At 54.1% G+C, this 20,831-nt stretch overlaps 1 protein-coding gene and 1 long non-coding RNA gene across 5 annotated transcripts; one reads left to right on the forward strand and one right to left on the reverse strand.

Annotated features, from left to right (window-relative positions):
- Positions 1-3,888: 3,888 nt before the first annotated feature.
- On the reverse strand, positions 3,889-4,845 carry LOC138067024 (uncharacterized). The gene is made up of 3 exons (XR_011140696.1): positions 4,812-4,845; positions 4,329-4,433; positions 3,889-4,118 (listed from the first exon to the last, which is right to left on the reverse strand). It is a non-coding gene; the product is annotated as an uncharacterized lncRNA (long non-coding RNA).
- Positions 4,846-5,212: 367 nt separating this feature from the next.
- On the forward strand, positions 5,213-19,666 carry LOC138067115 (uncharacterized). 4 transcript variants are annotated; one of them, XR_011140778.1, is made up of 8 exons: positions 5,213-5,430; positions 6,645-6,791; positions 15,589-16,262; positions 17,464-17,580; positions 17,697-17,820; positions 17,944-18,068; positions 18,260-18,494; positions 19,033-19,666. XR_011140778.1 is itself a non-coding variant. In XM_068941317.1 (8 exons), the coding sequence occupies exons 3-7, from the start codon at positions 15,782-15,784 to the stop codon at positions 18,417-18,419; spliced, it is 540 nt and encodes a 179-aa protein (XP_068797418.1). In that variant the 5' UTR covers positions 5,213-5,430; positions 6,645-6,791; positions 15,589-15,781; the 3' UTR covers positions 18,420-18,494; positions 19,033-19,666. The 4 variants fall into 4 exon arrangements, 2 of the variants coding, with proteins under 2 accessions (XP_068797418.1, XP_068797419.1); XM_068941317.1 differs by having other exon boundaries at positions 15,589-15,795; XM_068941318.1 differs by lacking the exon at positions 6,645-6,791 and having other exon boundaries at positions 15,589-15,795.
- The last annotated feature ends 1,165 nt before the right edge of the window (positions 19,667-20,831 follow it).

Below are 20,831 nucleotides of genomic sequence, written 5' to 3' on the forward strand. Positions count from 1 at the left end.
TGATCATAACAGCCCATCTCTGCTCCAACTTGGACAGTTCCCACTCAGGAAATGCCTCAGGATTACCAGCACCTATCAGTTCTCCCAGCAGGTCTTTCTCCCCAGTCTCCTTGCACTGGTCAATTACATTATATTCAGTTACCATGTAACAGGCCACCCGGCCCTGGTACCCAGAGGACAGGATTGAGAAATTAGCTGCCTCTAGACTGATAGAGCAGCGCCACCTGGTGCTAGCAGTCTCCAAGTATGAATTTCCTTCTAATCACCACACCCAGCTGGGCCACTCCATTACATCCCCTTGCTCACTTTGTCACCCCCAGGGCAAGGCTCTTCATTTGTCCCGCACCTGCTCCCAAAAAGTCACTGCTAAAACTTGTCCCGAAGCCACCAGTAACCAAAGCCTCCCAGCTCATAATCCTTCCACATTGGGGAAAAAAGGCTTACCCCTTCAATGCCAACCCCCTTCACCGTAACACAAGCAGGAAGCAGCCTAGACTCAAGCCCCTTCTGCAGCCCACCCTGCTGATGCAACAATAGGAACCATTGGGACTTGAAAGGAGCTGAAGGCAGGCTTGAGAAACCAACCTAGACACCGAGGTCAAAGATTGAGGAGACCCTTCTAGTCTTCTCAGCAGAAGAGCAAGCCTCAGCCAGTATTAAGCTGGCTCTAGAAGGTAAATTCTAGAGAGTTCACTCTGGTCACTGACAGCAAAGGCAGATTTCAGTCCATCACAAGTGCTTCTCCATCTCCACCTGCCAGCCATGACCACCTTACCACCTGCAGGGCCTTTCCCTTCTCAACCACCCTGCAATGCAGGCTACTAACCCCCTCACAGAGAAGGGCAGATGGGCCTCAGCTACGCCCTCTGAAACCCACAAGGCTGCCCTCTTGACCAGACTCACTTCCACCTCAGAAACAGGGCCTCAGTCAAGTCTGCAGAGCCTTCCCTGAAGCAAGCACACCGGCATGCCCATCCACACTCGGCATAATCACCATCTGCCAACTAGCTGCAGGCAAGTCAAGGACTCAGGGCAGCCAGACCTTGAGGCCAATCACCACCACACTCCACAAGCCATTCCATCCCTGCAACATTAGACACAGAAGCTAAGCAACAGCAAAAAAGACTGCCAAGCAGCATATCCATGGTGTCAGAATTCAGGCTGTCTTCACCACCGGAACCAAGCTGCTGGACCAAGACCACCACTTCAATTTTGGTTTAATCACTACAGGAGCCCTCACAGGGGCATCTCTGTGCTCCATACAACCACCACATGCCAAAACACCCTCTTCTGAAACAACCACAAACTTCCCAGCAGAAGCTGTAGCCAAGTACTTGCAATCAACTGCTACACAAAGCAGCAGACACTAGCATCAAGACTTCTTCTCCCTCAGCCTCAAACACACAAGCTGCAACCCAGCACACCAAGAACCAGGCCCAACCTTCTGCCTGTTCTGCTAGCAAGTGGCAAGCAAGTACATTCATCAGGACTAGCATAACCTTCATCATCTCACCAGGCAAACCAAGGAAACTCATTACACAACTCGGTAGACCTCCAGTAATGTTATCCTTCGTGTCAACTACGGCAGCTTCCCCACAGGCCTCAGAGCTAAGGTGACAGAAGACAGAAGAGGAAGCTACAGCTGCTACCTGACCGGCATCCAGACACAGCAGGTACTCCCCTACTTCTTCACAGCAACCACCCCATTGCCTATTCTGTCCTAGGGAAATAGTGTTGCTCTCACGCATAGAACTCCAACTCTCTTGTCAAACTCTGTCCGCCTCAACTTTGGGCGAGTCACAAGAGGCTCAGTATATCCCTAGGCTCAGTCCTGCCCTCAGAAAAGGGACACCGCTGTTTCTTTGCTTCTGCTGATGCCAGCTCCCTCGCACTACCTACTCTGCTGCCTTGCTCCCCCTCAAACTCAGTATTTCAGGGCCTGCAAGATGCCTTCAGTTCTGCCCTCAAAACACAGGTGTCTCCGTGCCTCCAGACGGCACTGACCTCTGAGCCAGGCAAAGCAGTTCTGTGGGACTAAGGCTACTCACTCACAATGGGCCCTTTCACCAGGAAAGAGACAATCGGTGGCTCGCAGCGCTTCTGCTCCTGCACCTTAGGGCACCCGACAGGGACCCCAAGCCCCACCACCACTGCAGGAAAGCCCCTTCAAGCTTAAGGACAAGGACAGGGGCACCTCAACCGACCTACCCCTCTCAAGGAGTCCAGAGGAGCCTCTCAGGCAGGCCTCACCTGCCTGAAGCATCACTACCTGCACAAAAGGCACTGCAGACAGCTGCCTGCTGCAGTAAGCTCCACTACAGCCCTTGGAGCTCCTCCCTGCACCTGGAGCTGATCCTGAGCCTCTGGCTGGCTGTGGAAGAGACCCAGAACTCCTCTGTCCTGCCAAGCTAAGGAAGCCAGCCCACACAGCTGCAGGTCCCACTGGCCCTCTGCAGCCAGCCCCCAGGCCAAGAAGCCCACATCCTTCTCCATGTCAGCACAGCACTCTGCAGATGACCAAAGGCCCAGTTACACACCCTGGAAAAAACCTGCTGGATAAACACAGAAAAAGGTCAGCTTGCTGCTGACTTCAACCAGGAGAAGTAGACTTTCCCCACAAGGAACACAACGCTGACCCTGGAAATTAAGACAACCAGGAGCCCCCACCAACTTCACTCTCAACTGCATCAGTCAATATCCAGTTCCTTTGAACACCCTGGCCTGAGCTCAAGGTGTCCTTGCCTTGCCTGATTTAAGTTAATCACAAAAGGCACAAGGGAAGGCAAGGCACCCCAATAGTCCAAGGCACCCTCGATGCAATGCTCTGAGCTGGTACTCCATCTGCTTTAAAAAGCACAGCACAAAGGCAGCAGGGGCCTGCAAAGGACAACCATATTAACCCAGGACAAAATCCACTCCAGCATTTGGAATGGAACTGGGGGGGGGGGGGGGAATCAAGTGCTTTTAATTCATGGGGTGGAGTCTGTGCATTTTTACTAGTGCATTCCCTACAGAGCACCACAGGGGGGGGGGGGGGGGGGAACTCACCTGATGAGAACACTCTACTCTTTGTAGGCTCAACCAGGTCTGCAGTATCATTCTACTGCTACATGTTGCTCCCAAGGGAGCAACAAGCTTCCACTTCTCCCAAACACAACCCCACGTACATTATTATGGCCTCGACATTCCCTCCCATGGATGGATTTTCATCCATCACTACCTCAAACCTTAGAGGGTTTTTTTGAGGTTCCCCTCTCATTCACTATTAGGCAAATCAGGGTGAAAAATGCACTTCTCTAGTTTCTTGGGTTATTGCATACTTCCCAGTCCCCAAGTTAGGGTAAAAGAAGACACAAGGAAGCACGCTCCGGAGGTTTTGTGCTTCCCTCTGAAGCTGCTATTCAAGCAACACTAACCCCTCATTTGAGGCAGTTGGGCAAGTTCCCCGCCCACGGTTTCGGGCCATGCCTGGATTATTTGGGGCATTAGCTGAGGGCTTCAGCTTATGTACTGTTCGAAGACACACCGCTCAGCAGCACTAAGCAGTTTAAATAGGGCCTCGCCTGCTGATGCTGCCTTTCGACTGCTGCTCCTTCTCACTGGCCACACAACTCATTCATCCCTTTTGAAACTACCCACAAACTGGTCTCGCTCTCCTTTCAAACCTGCATTCCAACTCTTACACAAGACAGCAAGTGCCAAGTGCCACATTCTACAACTCACTTCTCCCCAGCTGCCCCCTGGCCCCACTACATCCAAAACACAGGGTTTCTCAAGGGCCCTCGCACAGGATTAACTTTGAAACACACCATGCCAAGCTCCAAAGGGTCCCCGTGCCCTGGTAAGCAACACAGTTTCACATGCCGCCCCAAGTTCCTACACACATCATACACTGCACAGGCGGTCACGGGACCTACTTGAAGATGCAATAGCCTCAGGTGGTCTCTGAAGCAATCCTTTGACTCGTCCTCTACATAGACATCCCAAGCAACACGAGGCAGACAAAGCAACGACGACGTTTTTCACCTTCTCGTGGGAGCCTTCAGGTTCCAGGGATGCCTGCCTTGCAAGACCACCCCACCTTCTCCTCTTTGGGGGCTGAAGCATTTTCCCAAGGCCTGCAATGAAGAGGCACAGCAGACACAGTTGTACCTTGTGATTGCCTACAGTACTTGACACGACCCATCCTTCCACACAGGGCCAGCCAGCACCTGTCACACCTCCAGGTAAAGCTTGTTCAGGGGGTTATTTCAGCCCAGTCCAGCTGATCAACACTGATGTCAATGGACTAGCCAGAGAGTGCAAGGTCACAACATACAGCAACTCACCTCACCGGATGGCTCCTCTGGCAATTCACTAGCATCTCAAGCCTACCGAGCTCCACAGCTTGTCCACGGCAAAGACCCAGAAGTGTCCTTCAACAAGCACACAGCCTGGAAAGAAGCCCACAACAAGCAACGAGTGGGCCACAACAGCAAGTCCAACAGGAAAACAGGTGACTGCCACCTGCTAAAAGCAGCCCCCACACACTATCACCTGCTGCTTCCCCTCAGGGCATTTACAGCCACAAGGGGCAAAAGGTGCCCCAGCCCCCGCCACCACCCCCCCCCGGGCCAGCTGGGTTTTCAAGGGTCCCTCACCAGGGCTTGTGGCCCTGGTCGGCCACTGGCTCAGGGCCCTGCCTAGACCCTCCGCCCAGCGGGCACAAGGAGCCCCCCTGCAGCCCCCCAGAGGGGCCAGCTCAGGTGCCTCCCCCGCCCCCGGTTGTCCCCAGCGTCCCTCCTGCCTCGCCCCGGGGCTCCGGCACTCACCTCCAGCAGGTCTCTCGAGGGCCGGGGGTCTCCGCCTCCCCCTCCGCGGGGCCGGGCAGCCCCGCCGCCGCCTCCTCCTCCTCCCCCCCCGCGGCGAGCGGCTGCCTCGGGCCGAGCAGGGCTCCCGCCGCCGCCAGAGGCGCCAGACCCGGGAAAAGACCCCGCTCCCGGGGCCGCTTCTGTCACGGCCAACGGCCGCCTCGCGCCGGCCGCCCCTCCCCGCCCCCCCGGGCCAACGGCCGCCTCGCGCCGGCCGCCCCCCCCGCCCCCGGGGGCCAACGGCCGCCTCGCGCCGGCCGCCCCCCCCCGCCCGCCCCCAACGGCCGCCTCGCGCCGGCCGCCGCCGCCCCCCCACCCCCCCGCCCCCAACGGCCGCCCACCACAGGACACGGGGGGGGGGACACACTGCCGAGCAGCTCACAGCCCCTGCTCGGAGACACCGAGCCCTCCAGCAGCCTGCAGGAAGCAGCCGCCCCTCAAACACAGCCCAGGAGCAGGGGGCAGCACCCACCACCCCAAAACCGAGGCAGAGGAGAGCACACAGCCTGCTCAGACCACCACAGCCTGCCCCACACCAGCAGCACCCCTCAGCCCCAGCTCAGAGCAGACCAGCACCCAGGTAAGCACCCCCCCACCTGCCCCCTCCCAGCCAGCCCCCACAGCTCAGGGGCAGTGGGGGGGGGGGGGCTCCCCAGGCCTGCTGGGCCCAACACACCCCACAGCTCTGGCCTCTCCAGCAGCAGAAAGGGGGCCAGCAGCTCTTCCCCCCCCCCCATAATGGGAAGGTCACACTCATTTCCTTCTGTCCAGATCCTTCAGGCAGCTTTGTAGCTGTTAATGCACTGCAGAGCAGACCTGCTGCTTTGGGGCAGTCCAGAAACCCTGCTTTCCCCAGGGACAGCTCTGAGTGCTCATGCCAAGAGCTGCCCTCCTTGCTTTCCTGCCTGCCCCAGCCCCTCCATGCCAGGGGACAGCTTGAGGCAGGAGCTGGCTGGGCTGCAGCTGGCAGGAGCTCCCCCAAGCAAGCAGGCCCCCAGCACCCTGACTTGCAGGCCTTCCTCACCCCCCCCCCCCCCACTCTCCAGGCAGGGACCCAGGTCCTTGCCAGGCTGGGTTCCTGCTTGAGGGCCTGAACCCATTCAGTTGGCTGGTGAAAGAACAAGAAACCCACAGAGACCTGAGGCATGAGAACAGCTCTTCCCTCCCTGAGGGCTGTTGCTGCTTCCTTGCACTTGACTTGTTCAGCTGAGAAGCCCTTGCCTGAAGTCACCCTGCTCTTCTCATGTTAACAGACAACTACAAAAGCACATCCTAGTAGAGCTACTCCACAGTTTTGGCTCACTTCCTCAGAAGCTACATGCTCTTTCATGTCACTGTTCCCTTCCCTACCTAAAGGCCTTAGCAGCAAGGTTAGTTTAGATGTTTTGCTTCTTCTAAGGGAGAAAGCAGCCCTGTGCCACAGGCAGCTCTACCCACCCCTTGTTACTCTGACCCAGTCCCTGCTCCCCTTCTGCCTCTCCCACTCCAGGGGGCACCAGCAGCACCAGGCATTGTAGCAAGCCTTCCTTGGAAAAGGTAAAAACCACCCCAGCATCTCTCCTCAAGTGCTCCTTTTAACTAGAGGAGGACCTTGGCCCAGGACACCCCAAACAGAACAAGGAGCTGTACTTGTTCTCAGGGTGGAAGCCACATGCTGCCTTGTCTCAAGAGCACTTGAGTCTCAAGAGCATTCAGGCTGCTCTACACAGCCAACACCCCCCCACCTTCTCAAGTTAAATCCAGGTGGCTTTCCTTCTTTTCATGCAACCCCTGAGAGAGACCTTTTCTTTTTAGTGCTACCCTTAAAACACACAGAAAAATCCTGGAGGGACTCAGAAGCCACAGAAGTTAACAGTGCTGACCTCCCCTGGTTTGGAAGAAACCCAGGCTGCCTGGCTTGAAGCATCCCTCTCTCAGCTCTTGAGGAAGCCCATGAAGCAGGCAAGTCAACAGTGCAAGCAGGAGAAGAGAGCATGGGAAAGCTGTCTGGTTTGCCCTCTCAGTGGTAGTGGTGCAATCCCATATCGGACACCTGAGCACCCATGCACAGTAACCAAGCTCAACCAAGGCTGCCACACTGTCTTACATGCACATGTGAGCAGTGACTTCTCCCAAATGCCTTGGGGGGGATGGTTTAATCAGGCCTGAGTACATTTCCCCAGAGCCTTGAAACTCCTTCAGGGAGAGGGGAACTCAGGGAGGGATTTAAAAAAAATCCTCTGAAACCCTGACAACTGCTAGCCTTGCTTTGAGCATTCAAGCCCTAGGAGAGGGACAAGAAGGGTTAAGTCCTCACAGCTCAGTTGACTAACCAGGGAGGGGGGTGTTACCCCACACCTGAGGAAAAGCCTCCCTGACTAAGCTACAGCCCCCATTAGGGGCCTGCAGAAAGCTTAACAAGGCCCTCAGAAAAGCTTCCCTGCTGTGAACACTCTGCAGGGCACCCAGCCCCCCAAACCCAGCAGTCATGAATGACTGGGTCAGGAGCAGTCATGAGTGACTGGGTCACCCATGAGGGTCTGGGGACAGAAACAGGCTTTGACTCACTTGCTGCTCCCTCCTCCACTCAGGGGGGCCTTAAGCATTCAGCACAAGGATTAACACGGACCCAAACACTCTGGGAAGCATAACACAGAAAGCCTGGCTTGAGAACAACCTGGTGTTGGCCAGCCCTTCCTCCCTGTTCTGGGGACACATCCTGCAGCAACTGCAGTAAGCCAGCCCCACCACAACAAGCATCCATAACCCAAGGCTAGCCACCCACCAGGGAACTACCTCACTGAGCACAACACAGCCCCTTAACATCTCCAGGTGCAACAGGCAGAGCTACATAACAACAGAGCCCACTCCCAGCCCTGGGAAAAAATAACACAGCCAGTCCATCCAGAAAACTGCTTAAGGAAACACACCCCCCCCTCCCCCCTCAAGAAGCAGGGCTCAAGCTAGAGCCACAACACCCCTGTAAAACCCCCCCACCCCCCTGCAAGAGCAGGAATGACACCACAACACAGCTCTGAGACTCACATGCAGAAACCAAAACCACAAACAAAGCCACATCACAACTAGAAGGCTTACCTAAGGGGGGGTGGGGAGGGGAAACACACTAAAAACAAACCCCACAACTTGCCACAGAAACATAAAGACCCAACCCAACTCTAAAGACACCCCCCAACCCCCACTAAACAAAGCCTCCAGCCCCAAGGCTCAGCTTAAATACAGCCCTCAAGCCAATGGGCAAAGGGTGCGTGGGCGGAGGTGCCAGGTGAGGCTGCTGGAGGCAGTTAAGACCTCTTAGTGCATTCAGGGTCTGGATGGGGCAGGCAATCGTTACAGGGCCAGGCCTCTTAACTGTCAGCAGAGTGATTCAGGAGGCTCAGAGTTTTCTGAGGGAGCACCAAAGCATTCTGGAAAAGAAGACAGCTGTTGCTTTCTACCTCTTGCGTTGCAAGGACCAATGCAAAAAAGCCCCTAGGCAGTGCTAGCCAAGGCCAGGCCCAAAGCGTTCGAGAGGTATTTCTTTGCCGAATGCATAATTAAGCTCTGGACTTCCTGGCTGGATGTGAACAGTTTGCATGGGTTCCAAAAACACCTGGACAAACTCTCCGAAAAGACAAATCTGTGAGGGCTGCTGCTAAATCCAAAGCCAACACCTCTGGCGCTGGGAGCGCTTGAGCCATAGCTAGCAAGGTACAGAACAGCTGCAGGAGCCGGATGACTGTGCGCTCGTGCTGCGCATCTAGGCGGGTACAGCTCCTTGGAAACGTTGGGAAGGTTCTCAACATCCAGCGCTAGCCGGTGTTCAAAGAAGCCTTTGGCTACCATTCTGCCGAAGGCCTTTGGGGGCAGGTGACAGCAGCTGCTGGGAAGATCTGTGCACCTGATGAGCTCAGTGTGACTCAGCCCTGTTTCTCTAGGTGGTGCTCTAAGGGAAGATGCCTTTTGGCACAGCAAAACTTGTTTGCTCTCCCGCCAGGGTCCTGAGGGTACCAGTAGGCCTTAATTGCCCTGACCAGACTCAGCTGGGGCTTCCCTGACCAGAGTCACCTGGGGGCTTCCACCCACATCTCCTCTCCCCACTGGCCAGAGGGCTGCATTTAAGCCCTGGCCCCAGGGGTGGCTGTTTCCTGGCAGGGAGTTGTGGTGGAGTGGGTGTTTGGTTTTTGAGGGGGCTGTTGCAGGGGGAGCGGTTGGGCTGTTTTTTGAGAGCAGTGTGTTTGGTGTTCTCTGAAGGGTTAGGGGGAGTTCTGAGCTGTGTGTTGCTGTGTGTGTGTGTCCTGATGCTCTCTGCTTCTGAGCTTGTGTTGTTCTCTGGAGTGGTTTTGTGTTTTCTGTTGCTCAGTGGGTGAGTGTTTAATGGTGGTTGAGTGCTTGCTGCTAGGGTTTGCTTTGTCACTTGAGCTGAGAACAGGTTTTTGAACCCCCCAACTCATCAATAGATCCAAACCATGTTTTGTTTTTTTAACCTGCAGTGGGGTTGTGTTCTGGGCTGTTGTGTTAAAACAAAAGGATCAAGCTCTACAGCACCAGCTGAGCTGCCAATGTGAGTACCTGAAAAGCAGAGAAGCTAAGCCAGCAAGACTGGTCAGGCATAGGCTCCTTGTCCTTCCAGAGGCTTTCTAAGTAACTCTTCCCAGAGTGTGCTCTGTTGCCTGTCTGTATGCCATGACAAAGGCTGCCCTATGGGGGGAGGGGGTTCAGTAGAAGGTGGCTAAGCTCTCAGGTCTGAAGGGAGCTCTGGAAGAGCACTGTTCTCTGCTTGCAGCAACCGATTGCTCTTGAAGAGCTAGGTGACTTCCAGTGCCTGAAGGTGACTGTGCTTGCCAACAGGGAGGCTGAGGTGTTTCAAGTGTGTAAGTAGGGAGTGAGTCAGGTCTCCTCAGAGCACCTGGGTTCTCATAAGTGTAGAAGAAGCTGTCTCTCTTCTAAGTAAGCCTAGCAGGGGAAAACAGGGCGGGCAGCCAAGCAAGCAAGCATCAAGTGTTTGAAGAAGTCTCCAGTTCAGTCAGAGAGCTTGATGGCTGGGTCTGGCAGAACTTTAGCAGTACTATGTTTTCAAGGGCAGTGGTAGGCCTTGTTGGCTTGAGGTGGCTTTGAAATAGGCCAGTATTTCTCTGGGGAGCTTTAGGGAAGTATGTGTAGGACTGCAGCTGGGGAAAAGCTAGCAGCTGTGGGGAAGTTCTCTTAACCATCTCTGGGCCTTAAGAGCATGAGCTTCTGCTGCTTTAACAAAGCACTTGGCTCTTCCATCTTGAGCATGCCAAGGAGCTTCCCTGGGTGGCCTCTCCCTAGCTGACCTGCAGAAGGGGGTGAGTCATCCCTGTTTTGCATGGAACAGCATGATGTGCTGTTCCCAGTGTGGAGAGTTTTGCTTTTCAATGACCAGCTGAAATCACAAAGCATTGGCTCTCTGCGGACTTGTCTTAGGAAACAGTGGGGGCTGTTCAGCTCCTTTATCACTAGAAGTTCCTGTTCTGCTGAGTTAGACTGACTTTCTTTTTCAGTGGGGGTTTGCTTGTGGGCTCTGTACTACTACAAAGAGGTTTTTCCTGTGGGGGGTGGTGCTCCTGCAACTTGTGTGGGGAATGCTGTAGCCCTAAGAAAAAGCTTGACTGCTACTAATTGCCAGTAGTCATAGCACCCCCTCAATGTCCCAGCTGCAAAGGGAGCTGGGTGGGTTAGCTGACTGACATGAGCTGCCATGTACAAATGAGGTGCACCTGTAAGAACCTCAGTAAGGTGAGTTGGGGAGGAGTTCTGGCACTGGTTTGTAGGCGGGGGTAGCATTCTACAGGCTCCTAACCCACTACTTTTCAGATGCTTGTGGGGAAGGGAGACCAACATAAAAGAGAGATGGCTTTGAGGGGGGTGTGAGGAGGGCAGCATTTCTTTCCCAGAAGAAACCTGGAGTCAAATATAAAGGGTTGGAACTAGAAAGTATTAAATGGGGTTAAGTGTTCATGGAGTGCTGCCTTGACCAAGGTAACCTGGGATAAGCATGAGTTACCCATAATTGTTAAGAGCTATTGTTGAAGTGTTTGCCCAGCTCAAAATCATAGTACCTATCTGCTTTTGGGCTCGGGTTTTCTGAAGGCCTCCTGGGGCTTGGTGCCCCTGGCTCCTCTCAAACTGGACATGTGCTTTCCAGATCTGTTGCAAGGGTCCTTGTTCACATTGTTTTATGGCTCTTCTAGCCTTTCAGTCAGCTGGACACAAAATGAAGCAGCAAGAAGAATGGGGTGTGCTGAGCCTGCTAGGCCTAAAGCCTCCTGCTGGGAGCCTGTGCAGAGAGGAAGCAAGGTGAAGGGGAGCTCATGGAAATGGCTTGTAGGAGGTCACTGTCACCCTGGAAGAGCCCCGAAGCTGGACGAGCCCCTTCTCCTCTTAGCTCTCTTCTGTGCTGTGATGCAGGCCATGCTCTTTCCTCTTGAGCTGTCTCAAATAGTCCCAGCCCATCAGGAATTCAGAGGCTTTCACCTGTGGTCTGCTCAGAGTGGGCTCCCTTCCTCAGAATAAAGGAGAGCCAAAGAGTGGCTTCAGTGCCTGTGAAAAGGCAGCAAATCCATCCTAAGTCTCCTTTCCTGAACATCTGGTAGGATAAAAAAAAGATGCTGAGCTCATGCCTTCTGCAGGCCTCAGTGTCAGCACTTGCTGGTGGTGACACAGGGGTGTGCAGTTCTTCTCTTCCCCTTTCCCCTGCTCAGCTCAGGCAGAGAGATTCAGTGCCTTGGTTCCAAAAAGCATATGAATGGCTTGATGTGTTGTCTTTCCTTATGACTCTGTAAGAGCTGGTGTGGTGGTGGTGGCCCCTTTCCCCTTCCCCTGGGCAATAGGAGCTGAGGGACTGCTGAGGAGCAGTGTTTTTCAGGGGAAGCCTCAGGGATGGCAGTGTTGGTCTGAATGTGTCATCAGGGGGTGCCCTAGTGGCAGGAGTGGTCCACATGAGAAAGGCAACCCAAGGATCACAACTGAATTGCCTGCTGAAGGCAGGAGAGACTAGGCTGAAAGCTGGAGCAGGGCAGATGCAAGTGGCTTCTGTGCAGAAGTGCAACACACCTGGGCTTGTTGGACTTGAGGTTTTTGCACCTTGCCCCGCCCCTGTGCTCTCACAAGTCTTGTTCTCATGATCCTGCAGGCACCCATGGGAAGCTCAGTGTGCTTGTCAGGGGCTGGAGGGGGAGGTAGAGCTTGAGTGAGGAGGGGAGCCAGCTCACACTGCTGCAGCTGGTGGTTCCTGCAGCAGGGGCAGGCAGGCCCGGGCTTGGCATCCTCCCAGGGGTTTTGAGCCCTGCAGCCTGAGCATGTGAAGGCACTGCTGCAGGTCAGTCATAGGCACAGCTAGGTCTCGTGCTTACAGCTGTGCAGTTACTTGCCTCCCTGTGCTCTAGATGCTCTAGATGGGAAAAAGAGCAGGTGTAAAGCAGGAGAAGAGGCCTGTCCTTCTCCTGCAAGTGCTTCCAGAGCCCTTGACCTTAGAGGGTCCCTTGTGAAAGTCAGTGTGCAGGAGCCTAGTGCTGCACTTGCAGCCCCGCCGGCCTGCCAGCATGGCAGTTGTGCTGCTCACAACAGGGCTTATGTATTGTGTGAGCTCTGTCCCTTAGGCTTCCTCGTTCTCCTCTTCCAAGCAACTTGACTAGTGCTTTCTTTACCCTAAATGTCTCCCAGGCTGCCTGCTCTGTTAAGCTGGTAACAGAGCTGCAGCAGAGTGCTTAGGACTTGGTCGCTGTTGCTTTGGAGTCAGAAGGCATGGAGAGACCCTTAGCTGTCTGACTTGAGCCCTGCCTCTGCTTTGGCATGGAGGCTGCTGAAGACAGGCCTCTGTTTTGACAAGACACCTGGCATGGTTTTGCACAGGGATCTGCAGTCACTTGTGGCTGAGAAGGTGGCTTTCCTAGTAAAGCCATGAGGTGGATCCCTGGAGCAGAGCAGGTGGGAATGCAAGAGCTTCCTTGTCTTTGCCTGCCTCAGGCTGCTGAAGAACATCAGGGGAGTGTGACTCTGGGATGTGGCAACCTGGCATGATCCCGGCTCCCTGCCCTTGAAGAGGGGGCTGTCTGTGGCAGGGGCGGAGCCCCTGCTGCCCAAGGGAGAAACAAATGAGCTGGCCCAAGTCTCTCTGGGCTAATGGAGCCCAGGGCTGAGTGCCTGACCTTGACAGCCTCTACCTAGGGTGGTGCTGACAACCTGATGGCAAGTCACAGGGAGCAGCGGTTTCTGGGACCGCTGTGCTGCCTAATGTAGCCAGGCAGCGCAGAGAGGCAGGAGGAAGGGACTTCATATATGCCTTGAAGCAGAGTTACTGTGGTTTGTGCAGTGCCTGTTTTCCCCTTTTGTCTTTGGCAGAGCTGCTTCCCAGAGGCTGGGGAACAGGGATGTTTGCAGAACAGGATTGCCGCTGTTAACCAAGCGAGGAAGACAGCAGATTGATTTTTCCGAGCCGCGGAGCAGAAGTGGAAATGTGTTCCTCGGCTTATTCTGGTCAGCCTCTGTGGCTGAGTCTTGCACCCTTCAAGGCTGGGTATGAGTGAGGCAAGCCCTGGGAGCAGATGCTCTCACAGCATTGCTTGGCCTTGGCATGTTCTGCCTCCTCCATGTGGCTATGTCCATGGTGTGATCTGAGGAGCCTGCTGGGCACGGGGGTTGAGTGGCTTGCCCTTGAAGGCCTGCAGATAACTGCTGTGTGTTAGCTGCTGGCAACCCAAATGCAATGCTTCCAAAGCAGGACTCCTGGTATTTGGTGGTCAACATGCAAAGCATCCTTGGAGCTCCCCTGGTGTCTATGGAAAGAGGAAAATACCCTTTCAGGCCAGATCTGTGGGTTGCTCTTCTGTGTGTGTGTGCTGTGTGTTTTCTTTTTTTCCATGCACATCAAACCAGTAATTTAACTGGGCTTCAGGTGAGACAGTCTAATGGCTGTTCTTCCAGGAAAATTGAAGGCATTCTCTACCTCACCGAATCCTTTAGGTCGGAAGGGACCTCTGGAGATCATCTAGTCCAACCTCCCTGCTCAAGCAGGGGCCTCTAGAGCATATTGCCCAGGATCACATCCAGACGGGTTTTGAATACCTCCTCCAAAGACAGCTTGTGGAGCGGCAGCAGTGTCTCTTCAGCAGAGAAGCCTCCACCTAGGGATTGTTTCCCTAGCCTTTCAGACACAAGTCATGCTGCTCTCTGAGGCAACTGGACTTCATGGAGCAGTGCTTACTGCCTCTTGTGAGGAGTTGCTGTTGCTGATAATCCTGTTTCATTAAAAACTGACAAGCCAAAGCTTGAACCCAAGGGGAAAGGGTGCATAAGCAAGTTATAGGTTTTCGGAAACCCTAATGTGTTTCTTCTGTCAGTGTGGGGAGAGGTCCCTTGCTCCCTGCTTCTCTCCTTCCCCCCCCCCCTCCCCAGGGGTGCAGCCATGTCCTGCTCTGGAGGTGTGAGGTCTGCCAGTGTGCAAGCCCTGAGTTTCCTGGAGCCTGGACAGAGTGGGGAAGCACACAGCTGCTCTGTTCTGGGGGGTGGAGGGGGAGGCTGCATGTGGAGCATCCTGTGTTGCCTCCTGTGGTTAACCAGTTAGATGTGGTGGAGGGTGCAGAAAAGGTCTCTGGTGCCTGCCCCTGTGTCCTGACCTATTGCAGAAAACTCAGCCTGGCAGCAGAGTTTCCCCAGCTTTCAATCTCACTGTGTGCCCAGAGGGGCACGAGTCCACCTGTATCCTGCACGTGAGGCCCAGAAATGACCCTCCTGTTCCCTACAGAGCTCTGCATTGGGTCCCCCCACCCACCCTCCAGTCTTCCTCCTTGCTGTTCCTCTTCTGTTGCCCAGTGCCAGGGCAAAGTCCTGTATAAAGCAATGCATTTGTTGAGTGTGGTGGAGCTTCATGCTGGGGTGTGCCTGAGCACTGCAATCCTCCGAGTCACCCTCAGGGTGAGGAGATGAGGGGGGAGAAAAGGAGGCCTTAGCTGCTTTTTGCTTCACATCCGGGGTCAGGGCTTTCCAGAAGACTGCAGAAAAGACTATGGGCAGAGGATTTTCTGTGAGCTCCACATGCCATCTATTCCCTGCTTGCAGTCTAAGCCTGAGTCTTTGCACTGGCAGTGCACTGAGCAGGTGTAGGTGGGCAGGAGGTCTAGGGAGGTGTATCCCAGCTGGTTGCAGTAATTACACTCATCATGATGACTAAGACCTCAAAACAAACAAAAAGAAAAGCATTGCATGCTGACTTGATCCAGGTAGATGACCCACAGGTCTTGTTTCTATTGCTGCTGTTTCTTCCTCAGTTCATTGAAATGTATAGGAAAGGGCATTTTTGGAACAGAAGTCCTTAGATTCGGCAGGTGAGGCTGGGTTTTCTGTCTGTCTTAGGTGTTATGAGCAGCAGGCGTGTGACATCCCATCATGAAGCGATGGGATGTACCAGGGGTTGTATTTAATGAACTTGTCCACATTTCTTTATTTCAAATGTAAAAAAGCTTACCAAAAACATTGCTGGAAAGGGAAACTTTCCTTTACCTGCCTCAGCCTCCAGGGCGTTTGTGTTCAGCGTATCACCTCTTTGTCGAGCGTTCCAGTATCTAATTTTTTGGACTACCGAAGGATAAGGAACTTTGCCCAACCCAGCTGGCCGCAAAGACGGAGTGTGCTTTGCAGTTGTGTTCTGTGCTCTGTTTCCTTTAAAACAACAAAGTTGTGTTTTATGGAGCAGCGATAGCTGTGCTCGACAACGTTATAACGTAGTTCTTCTTTCCAGCAGAACCCCAGTAAGGAGGAACAGCACGTTCCTTTCGAGAAGGACGAGGAAAAGGCTACCTGAAACAGACTCAAAGGCCATACTGACAGGATGCGTGGGATGGCCCTGGCAGAGGTTGGCCCTGGCATTTGGAGTTTTCACTCCCTGCTCGTCAGCTCGGAGCCGGCCCAGCCGAGGTGTCCGCCTCGGATCCGGGATGCTCTCAGGAAGGTACTGTGGCATGTGAGAAATGAATTGTAGGACTTGAATCTGGATTGCGCTAGACAGGGGCCCATATCGAAGGACTGCCAGCCTTTCTGGTTGGTCCAGTTGATGTGGAGAGTGGATTAACCTCACGTGGAAAGTCTTGCTCTGGAAAGATGAGGTATGTTTGCACAAAACGCCTCTGAGTCCTCGTCTCCAAAACTACCAGAACTTACCTGGAACAGCTGTTAAAAGTGTTCTTAAGGAAACAGACCTGCCCTGAAAGAAGCAGGGAGGGCTGCAAACTTTCCACTGTCCTTGCATGTGCTTCTCCGCTCTCTAGGCCGGTGAGACGCCCGTCCGGACTGCGGCTTCCCCGAGGTTCCCGTGAAACAAAAAAGAAAGATTTTGGTGTTAGGCTGCGGACCGGAGAGACGCAGGCCCCCTTGCGGTGACCCTCTCCTCTCTGAAGTGCTGCTGTACGGGGAAGAATGGTCAGGCTCACGCAGTACATGGTTTTATCCCAGTTTCTTCCCTTTCTCCATGCAAATCTGTGTTCTAGGAAAATCTCCTTGGAGGAGGAGAGAGAGCTAATAATCTTTGTATTTGAAAATAATTACTGTTGAAAGTAGGACAACTACAACTAGTTTTTAATTGAACAAACTGCAACCTACTGTAAAGACCGTCTTGCCAGATGAGATGCTTGCGCTAGAGCTTTAAAGACCAAGGCACCCGTGCTGATGGGAAAAATTACCAGGTTTTCCCATCAGGTGGAAATGTAGTTTAGGCTTGGGAAAGTGTGTATATATATACATAGGTATCAAAGAGCCACAGAAATTAACACCTACGGGAACTTAGTGTACTGAATAAACCCCCTCCCCCCTTTCTTTTTTAAAAAGCACTTTCATTAGCTCAGAAGTCAGAAAGTGAAGATCGGGTTGACTGATGGTTCTGTTTGTGTGTTGCACACCAGATGATGTAGTCCACGTTCTTGTGGTAAGCTTTCAGACTTTTCCTGAGAGACGCTGTCACCCTCTCTGGATGCTCTGTTGCGCAGAACCAGCACATCCCCTTCTCAAAGCACTCTCCCCTTGTCTTGACTGGCAAGGGGTGCTCGTGCTACCAGTCCTAGAGATAAGCAGTCTCTGTAAAGATCTGTTGCGCGATAAACTTCTGAGATGACCTCTTTTTCAGACTTAATGCATTGTACTGGAAGCTAAGCTTTTCAACTCCTCTTTGAAAAAACAGATGCCTAAGACTTGGAAACGCTTTGGCAAGCACTTAGGAGCACGGCTTAAAGCTACGCTATCATGTGGGGGGGGTGGGGAGAAATATGGGTCTTCCTCTTTCTTCTGTGGAAGAGAAAGGGGACCTACTGAGGTGATGCAATTAGTCTTTTTCCTCTCTATTTTATGCTTCTGAAAGAAAACACCAGGTACGTTGCAAGTGAGTACTCACAGCATCCAACAAAAGATAAAAACCTTTTCTGGCAAGCAGCCTCAGCTCCTGGAGATGTAGCTGAGAATGGGTGTCAGCCGCGAGCCAGAGCGGCGCTGCCAAGGAAAGGGACTCCCTTCAGTAGCCAAAGTACAAAAGAAAGAAAGGATAATAGCGAAGCAGCTTGCCAAAGAAAGAGTCGCTGCTTTCATTACTTCTAGTTCTCCCAAGCTGAATCATTTTTTTTTATCCTAACAGAACGCAGCCAAAACGAGCAGAAGAAACTAATCCAGGCAGTGCAGGAAGGAGGGATCAGATGACAAGGGGATTCCAGTACGTCTGCCCCGGAGGGGAGCAGAAGAGTCCCTGCAGCAGGTACAGTGACCCCAAATTAAATGACCCTCCTTCCGTCCCCCACTTCCTCGTAGAGCTGTTCATCTTTCTTGATTGCGGGATTTTGTAACGTACAATCCATCGCTGCCTTCCCAAAGAGCCTGTGCTTCAGTTCCTCCGGAAAGGCTGGACTTGCAGCATTTGCAGTGTCATGTTAAAACGTTGCAAGCGTTGCAGTTGACAAAAAAGCATTGCCCCAAGAGGCAGAGCACCGTCTCCCAGGTACCAGAGAAGGGGAAAGAACTGTAACCTTTAAACAATCGAAATGAACTTTGGTACCAAAAAAAGAGGGCTTTTTGTAAGGCGCTGGAGTACTTGGTTGAGAAATGTAATTTTTCTTTTCAGATAAAATACAGTAACTCGATCCAGCATCCCTGTGGGTATGCCACATCAGCAGGCATGGACGTACTGGGTACTCCCAGGTTAACGTGTTTGTGGAAGGCAACTGATGTATATAGCGAAAAGACCAGGTAATATGTCTGGTTAGATGAAAGACCCAAGCAGTAGGCATGGAAATCGTATCCCACTGACGCGGCACCATTTGTCACTAGGTGCTGCTTTGCAGAGAGGTCTGTGTGTGTGTGTGTGTGTATGTATATATATATATATTTTTTTTTAAATTGCCAGAATCCAAGTATTTTCCTTTGGGAGTCTTTTACAGATCAAGGCCTCTATGTAACTGCGTCCTCTCCCAATGGCGGAACGTTGTTGCTCTTAGCTTTCAAAGACTCCAAGTCCTCTGGTTTGGCCTCAACCTTCTCTTCAATGAATTAACATCGTTGTTACCCCCGAGCATGCACCCAGTGCAGCCTCAGCGTTAGCTCTGTGAAGCCTCCTTCTTTCTGAGTTGTGAGAGATGTGCTCTCTTTCTTACAGGCTCTGCAAAAGGAATGAAGGTAGGTTTACAGATAGGCAGAAAAGGCATCTAATTCTTGGAGGTGATGGTATGCCTCAGGTACAAGCTGTCAAACAGAAGCCAGTCCTGACTTTGGCCTTATTTTTAAATGGTCGGAAGCCAGACGGTGGCGGTCTGGGTGTTTTAGTGACCTTGCAAACGTGCGCTGCAGCTGCGGGCCTTTGTATGATAGCGCTGGTGCCGTGCAGTACAGGAACACTTAACCCTAAAGAAGCTGCCTAACAGGCAGCTGCTAACTTGGCATAAATGGAAGTTCATTGCTTTCCCTGAAAGGGAGACATTAGTAACTGATATCAGAGGACCAATTCAGGAACAAGGCATGCTCTGTTAACTGCAATTTTTCATCGGCCGTTCTGCACGGGCAGCAAATTCTATTTTTCTGTGGGTGTGATGTGGAATATCTCCAGTGTCCTTGAGGTCAGGGACGTTTCCCTCCCCCCCCCCCCTCCCCCCATTGCATGGGATAACCTCAGCAGCATGTGGAATAATCCACGCAGGATTTTCTTCACGTGATGCAGGTGAAGCTGACAGAGGAAAAGCCAAAAGAGGGGTATGTTTCTCCCCCAGCTGCGTGAGCTGTCTCCCCAAATACCAAGTTTTGCTTCTGACAACCAGCCAGTGATGAAAAGAGGCGGCAGGAGGCTGAAGCAGCGTAAAAGCATGGTTGTACTCTAGGTGAAATACCTTGTGGGCTGCGACCAGAGGACAAAGCCTTCAGCCAGCTCGGCGGGGCCCAGCGGTGAGTACCCGTGCGCTGGTGTGTGCCAGCCCGTGTCCGCCAGGCTCGGCTTTGGGCGGGAGCGCGGGCGGCCCTGTGCAGCCTCACCGTTCCCGGCCAGAACCGCTGGGGCTGGCCCAGGGGTAAAAGCGGGGCAGAGTCAGTGCGTACAAGACTGTGTCCCCCGAACCCACCCCTGCTGGGTCAGAGACGGGACTCGTGACCCAGGTGCGCTTCACAGGCTTGCTAGCGAGAGCTGCAGGGAGGGTGCTGCTCTCTGAATGGCAGTTGTTCAGCTGCGCTGCCGAACCTGGGCGAAGCTTTTCTGCTGCTTTCCCCACAGAGAGAGCAGGGTTTCTCCTCTCTGGGGTCAGAGATGCTCCTCGTTCCTCCGAGGGCCTTGAGACTCGGGGAAGAGCCGTTCGCACCGGGTGCTCCTGCACTGGGGGGTTGGGGAGGGGGCAGCTCTGGGCTCTGAGCCCAGCAAAATGCTTGTGCTTGTTAGCTCTGTTTCAGTGGTGCTGCGTGTCCGGCTGTACTGCTGTGTCGGACGGGGGGGAGCCTCGTGGGGAGCCGCCGTGATCCCTGGCCGCTCCGTCCCAGCGAGGTCCAGGGTTACAGCCCGGCATTTGCTCTGAGCGTGCGCAGCTGCGTCGTCCTCGCTGCGATTCTGCGGCCGGTCCCTCGCGAGGGCCTTTGCCAGTGCAGGTGACGCTGTGTGGGAGCAGCCGAGTCGGAAAGGCTCAGCCTGAGCCTTGTCGAGGAGCAAGGCGCCGGCACGAAGATGCAGGAGGCGCTGTGCGGTGAGTGTCCCAGTGCGGCGCCTGGGCAGGTCTGCGCTGCGCCCCTGCTCGGCGGGGGCTGAGCTTTTTTTGTTGTTGTTATTTTTTGTCATGTCTGCGGGGCAGTTGGGAGGGAGGAGAGCAGGCTCTGTGTCTCCACAGGGCCTGTGCAGGCCATGGGGGTCAGTGCTGGTCTGTCTGTGCCGGCTTGGGCTGCTGGGGCTGCGCAGAGCTGCTGCGAGCGTTCTGCACCGAAGCCCTGGCGGGGCAGGATTGCGCCTCGTGTTTCGCAGGACGGGGCGCTGCCCGGGGAGTTCAGGAAAGCTCCGGTGACCAGCGCTGCCCTGGGGGCTGCTGCTGCTGGCACTGCCAGCAACTGTCCCGACCCACGCCTGCGGCCATTTGCCGCAGTGCTGGGCCTCTCCTGAAATGCCCTCTCCTTTTTTTTTCTCTCCTACAGGGATGGAGGAGCCCCAGCCGGGCACTCGGGGGCAGTCAGAGCAAACGCTGAAGTGTCATCCTGCCACGGGCTCGCTGCTGCTGCTGCTGCCTGCGCACAGAGCCTGGGACAGCGCGTCCGGCAGCAGGGGCCGCGTCCCGGCCCCTCACCCGCACGGGGACCTCGGGGGCGCTTCCTGCGGAGCCTGGGGGCATCTTCTCCTGGGGGCTTCTCCCTGCATCGCCTGGAGGGGCTGCGTCACTGGTGAGTAACAGCTGCAGCCTCGCTGCCTGTCTCTGTGTCAGGTGCAGGTGGTGCCGACCCCGCACGACGGCCTCGCACCTCCTTTCTGCGCTCGGAGACGGAAGCGGGAGAGCG

This window comes from Struthio camelus, chromosome 4 (assembly GCF_040807025.1).
Source record: "Struthio camelus isolate bStrCam1 chromosome 4, bStrCam1.hap1, whole genome shotgun sequence".
NCBI classification, from domain to species: Eukaryota; Metazoa; Chordata; class Aves; order Struthioniformes; family Struthionidae; genus Struthio; species Struthio camelus.

Excerpts from the sequence above, each read along its gene's own strand:
- LOC138067115 (XM_068941317.1), top strand. Across the intron at positions 17,581-17,696 it reads CAGAAGAGTCCCTGCAGCAG|AGCCTGTGCTTCAGTTCCTC; the intron begins GTACAGTGACCC and ends GCCTTCCCAAAG. Across the intron at positions 18,069-18,259 it reads GTATATAGCGAAAAGACCAG|ATCAAGGCCTCTATGTAACT; the intron begins GTAATATGTCTG and ends AGTCTTTTACAG.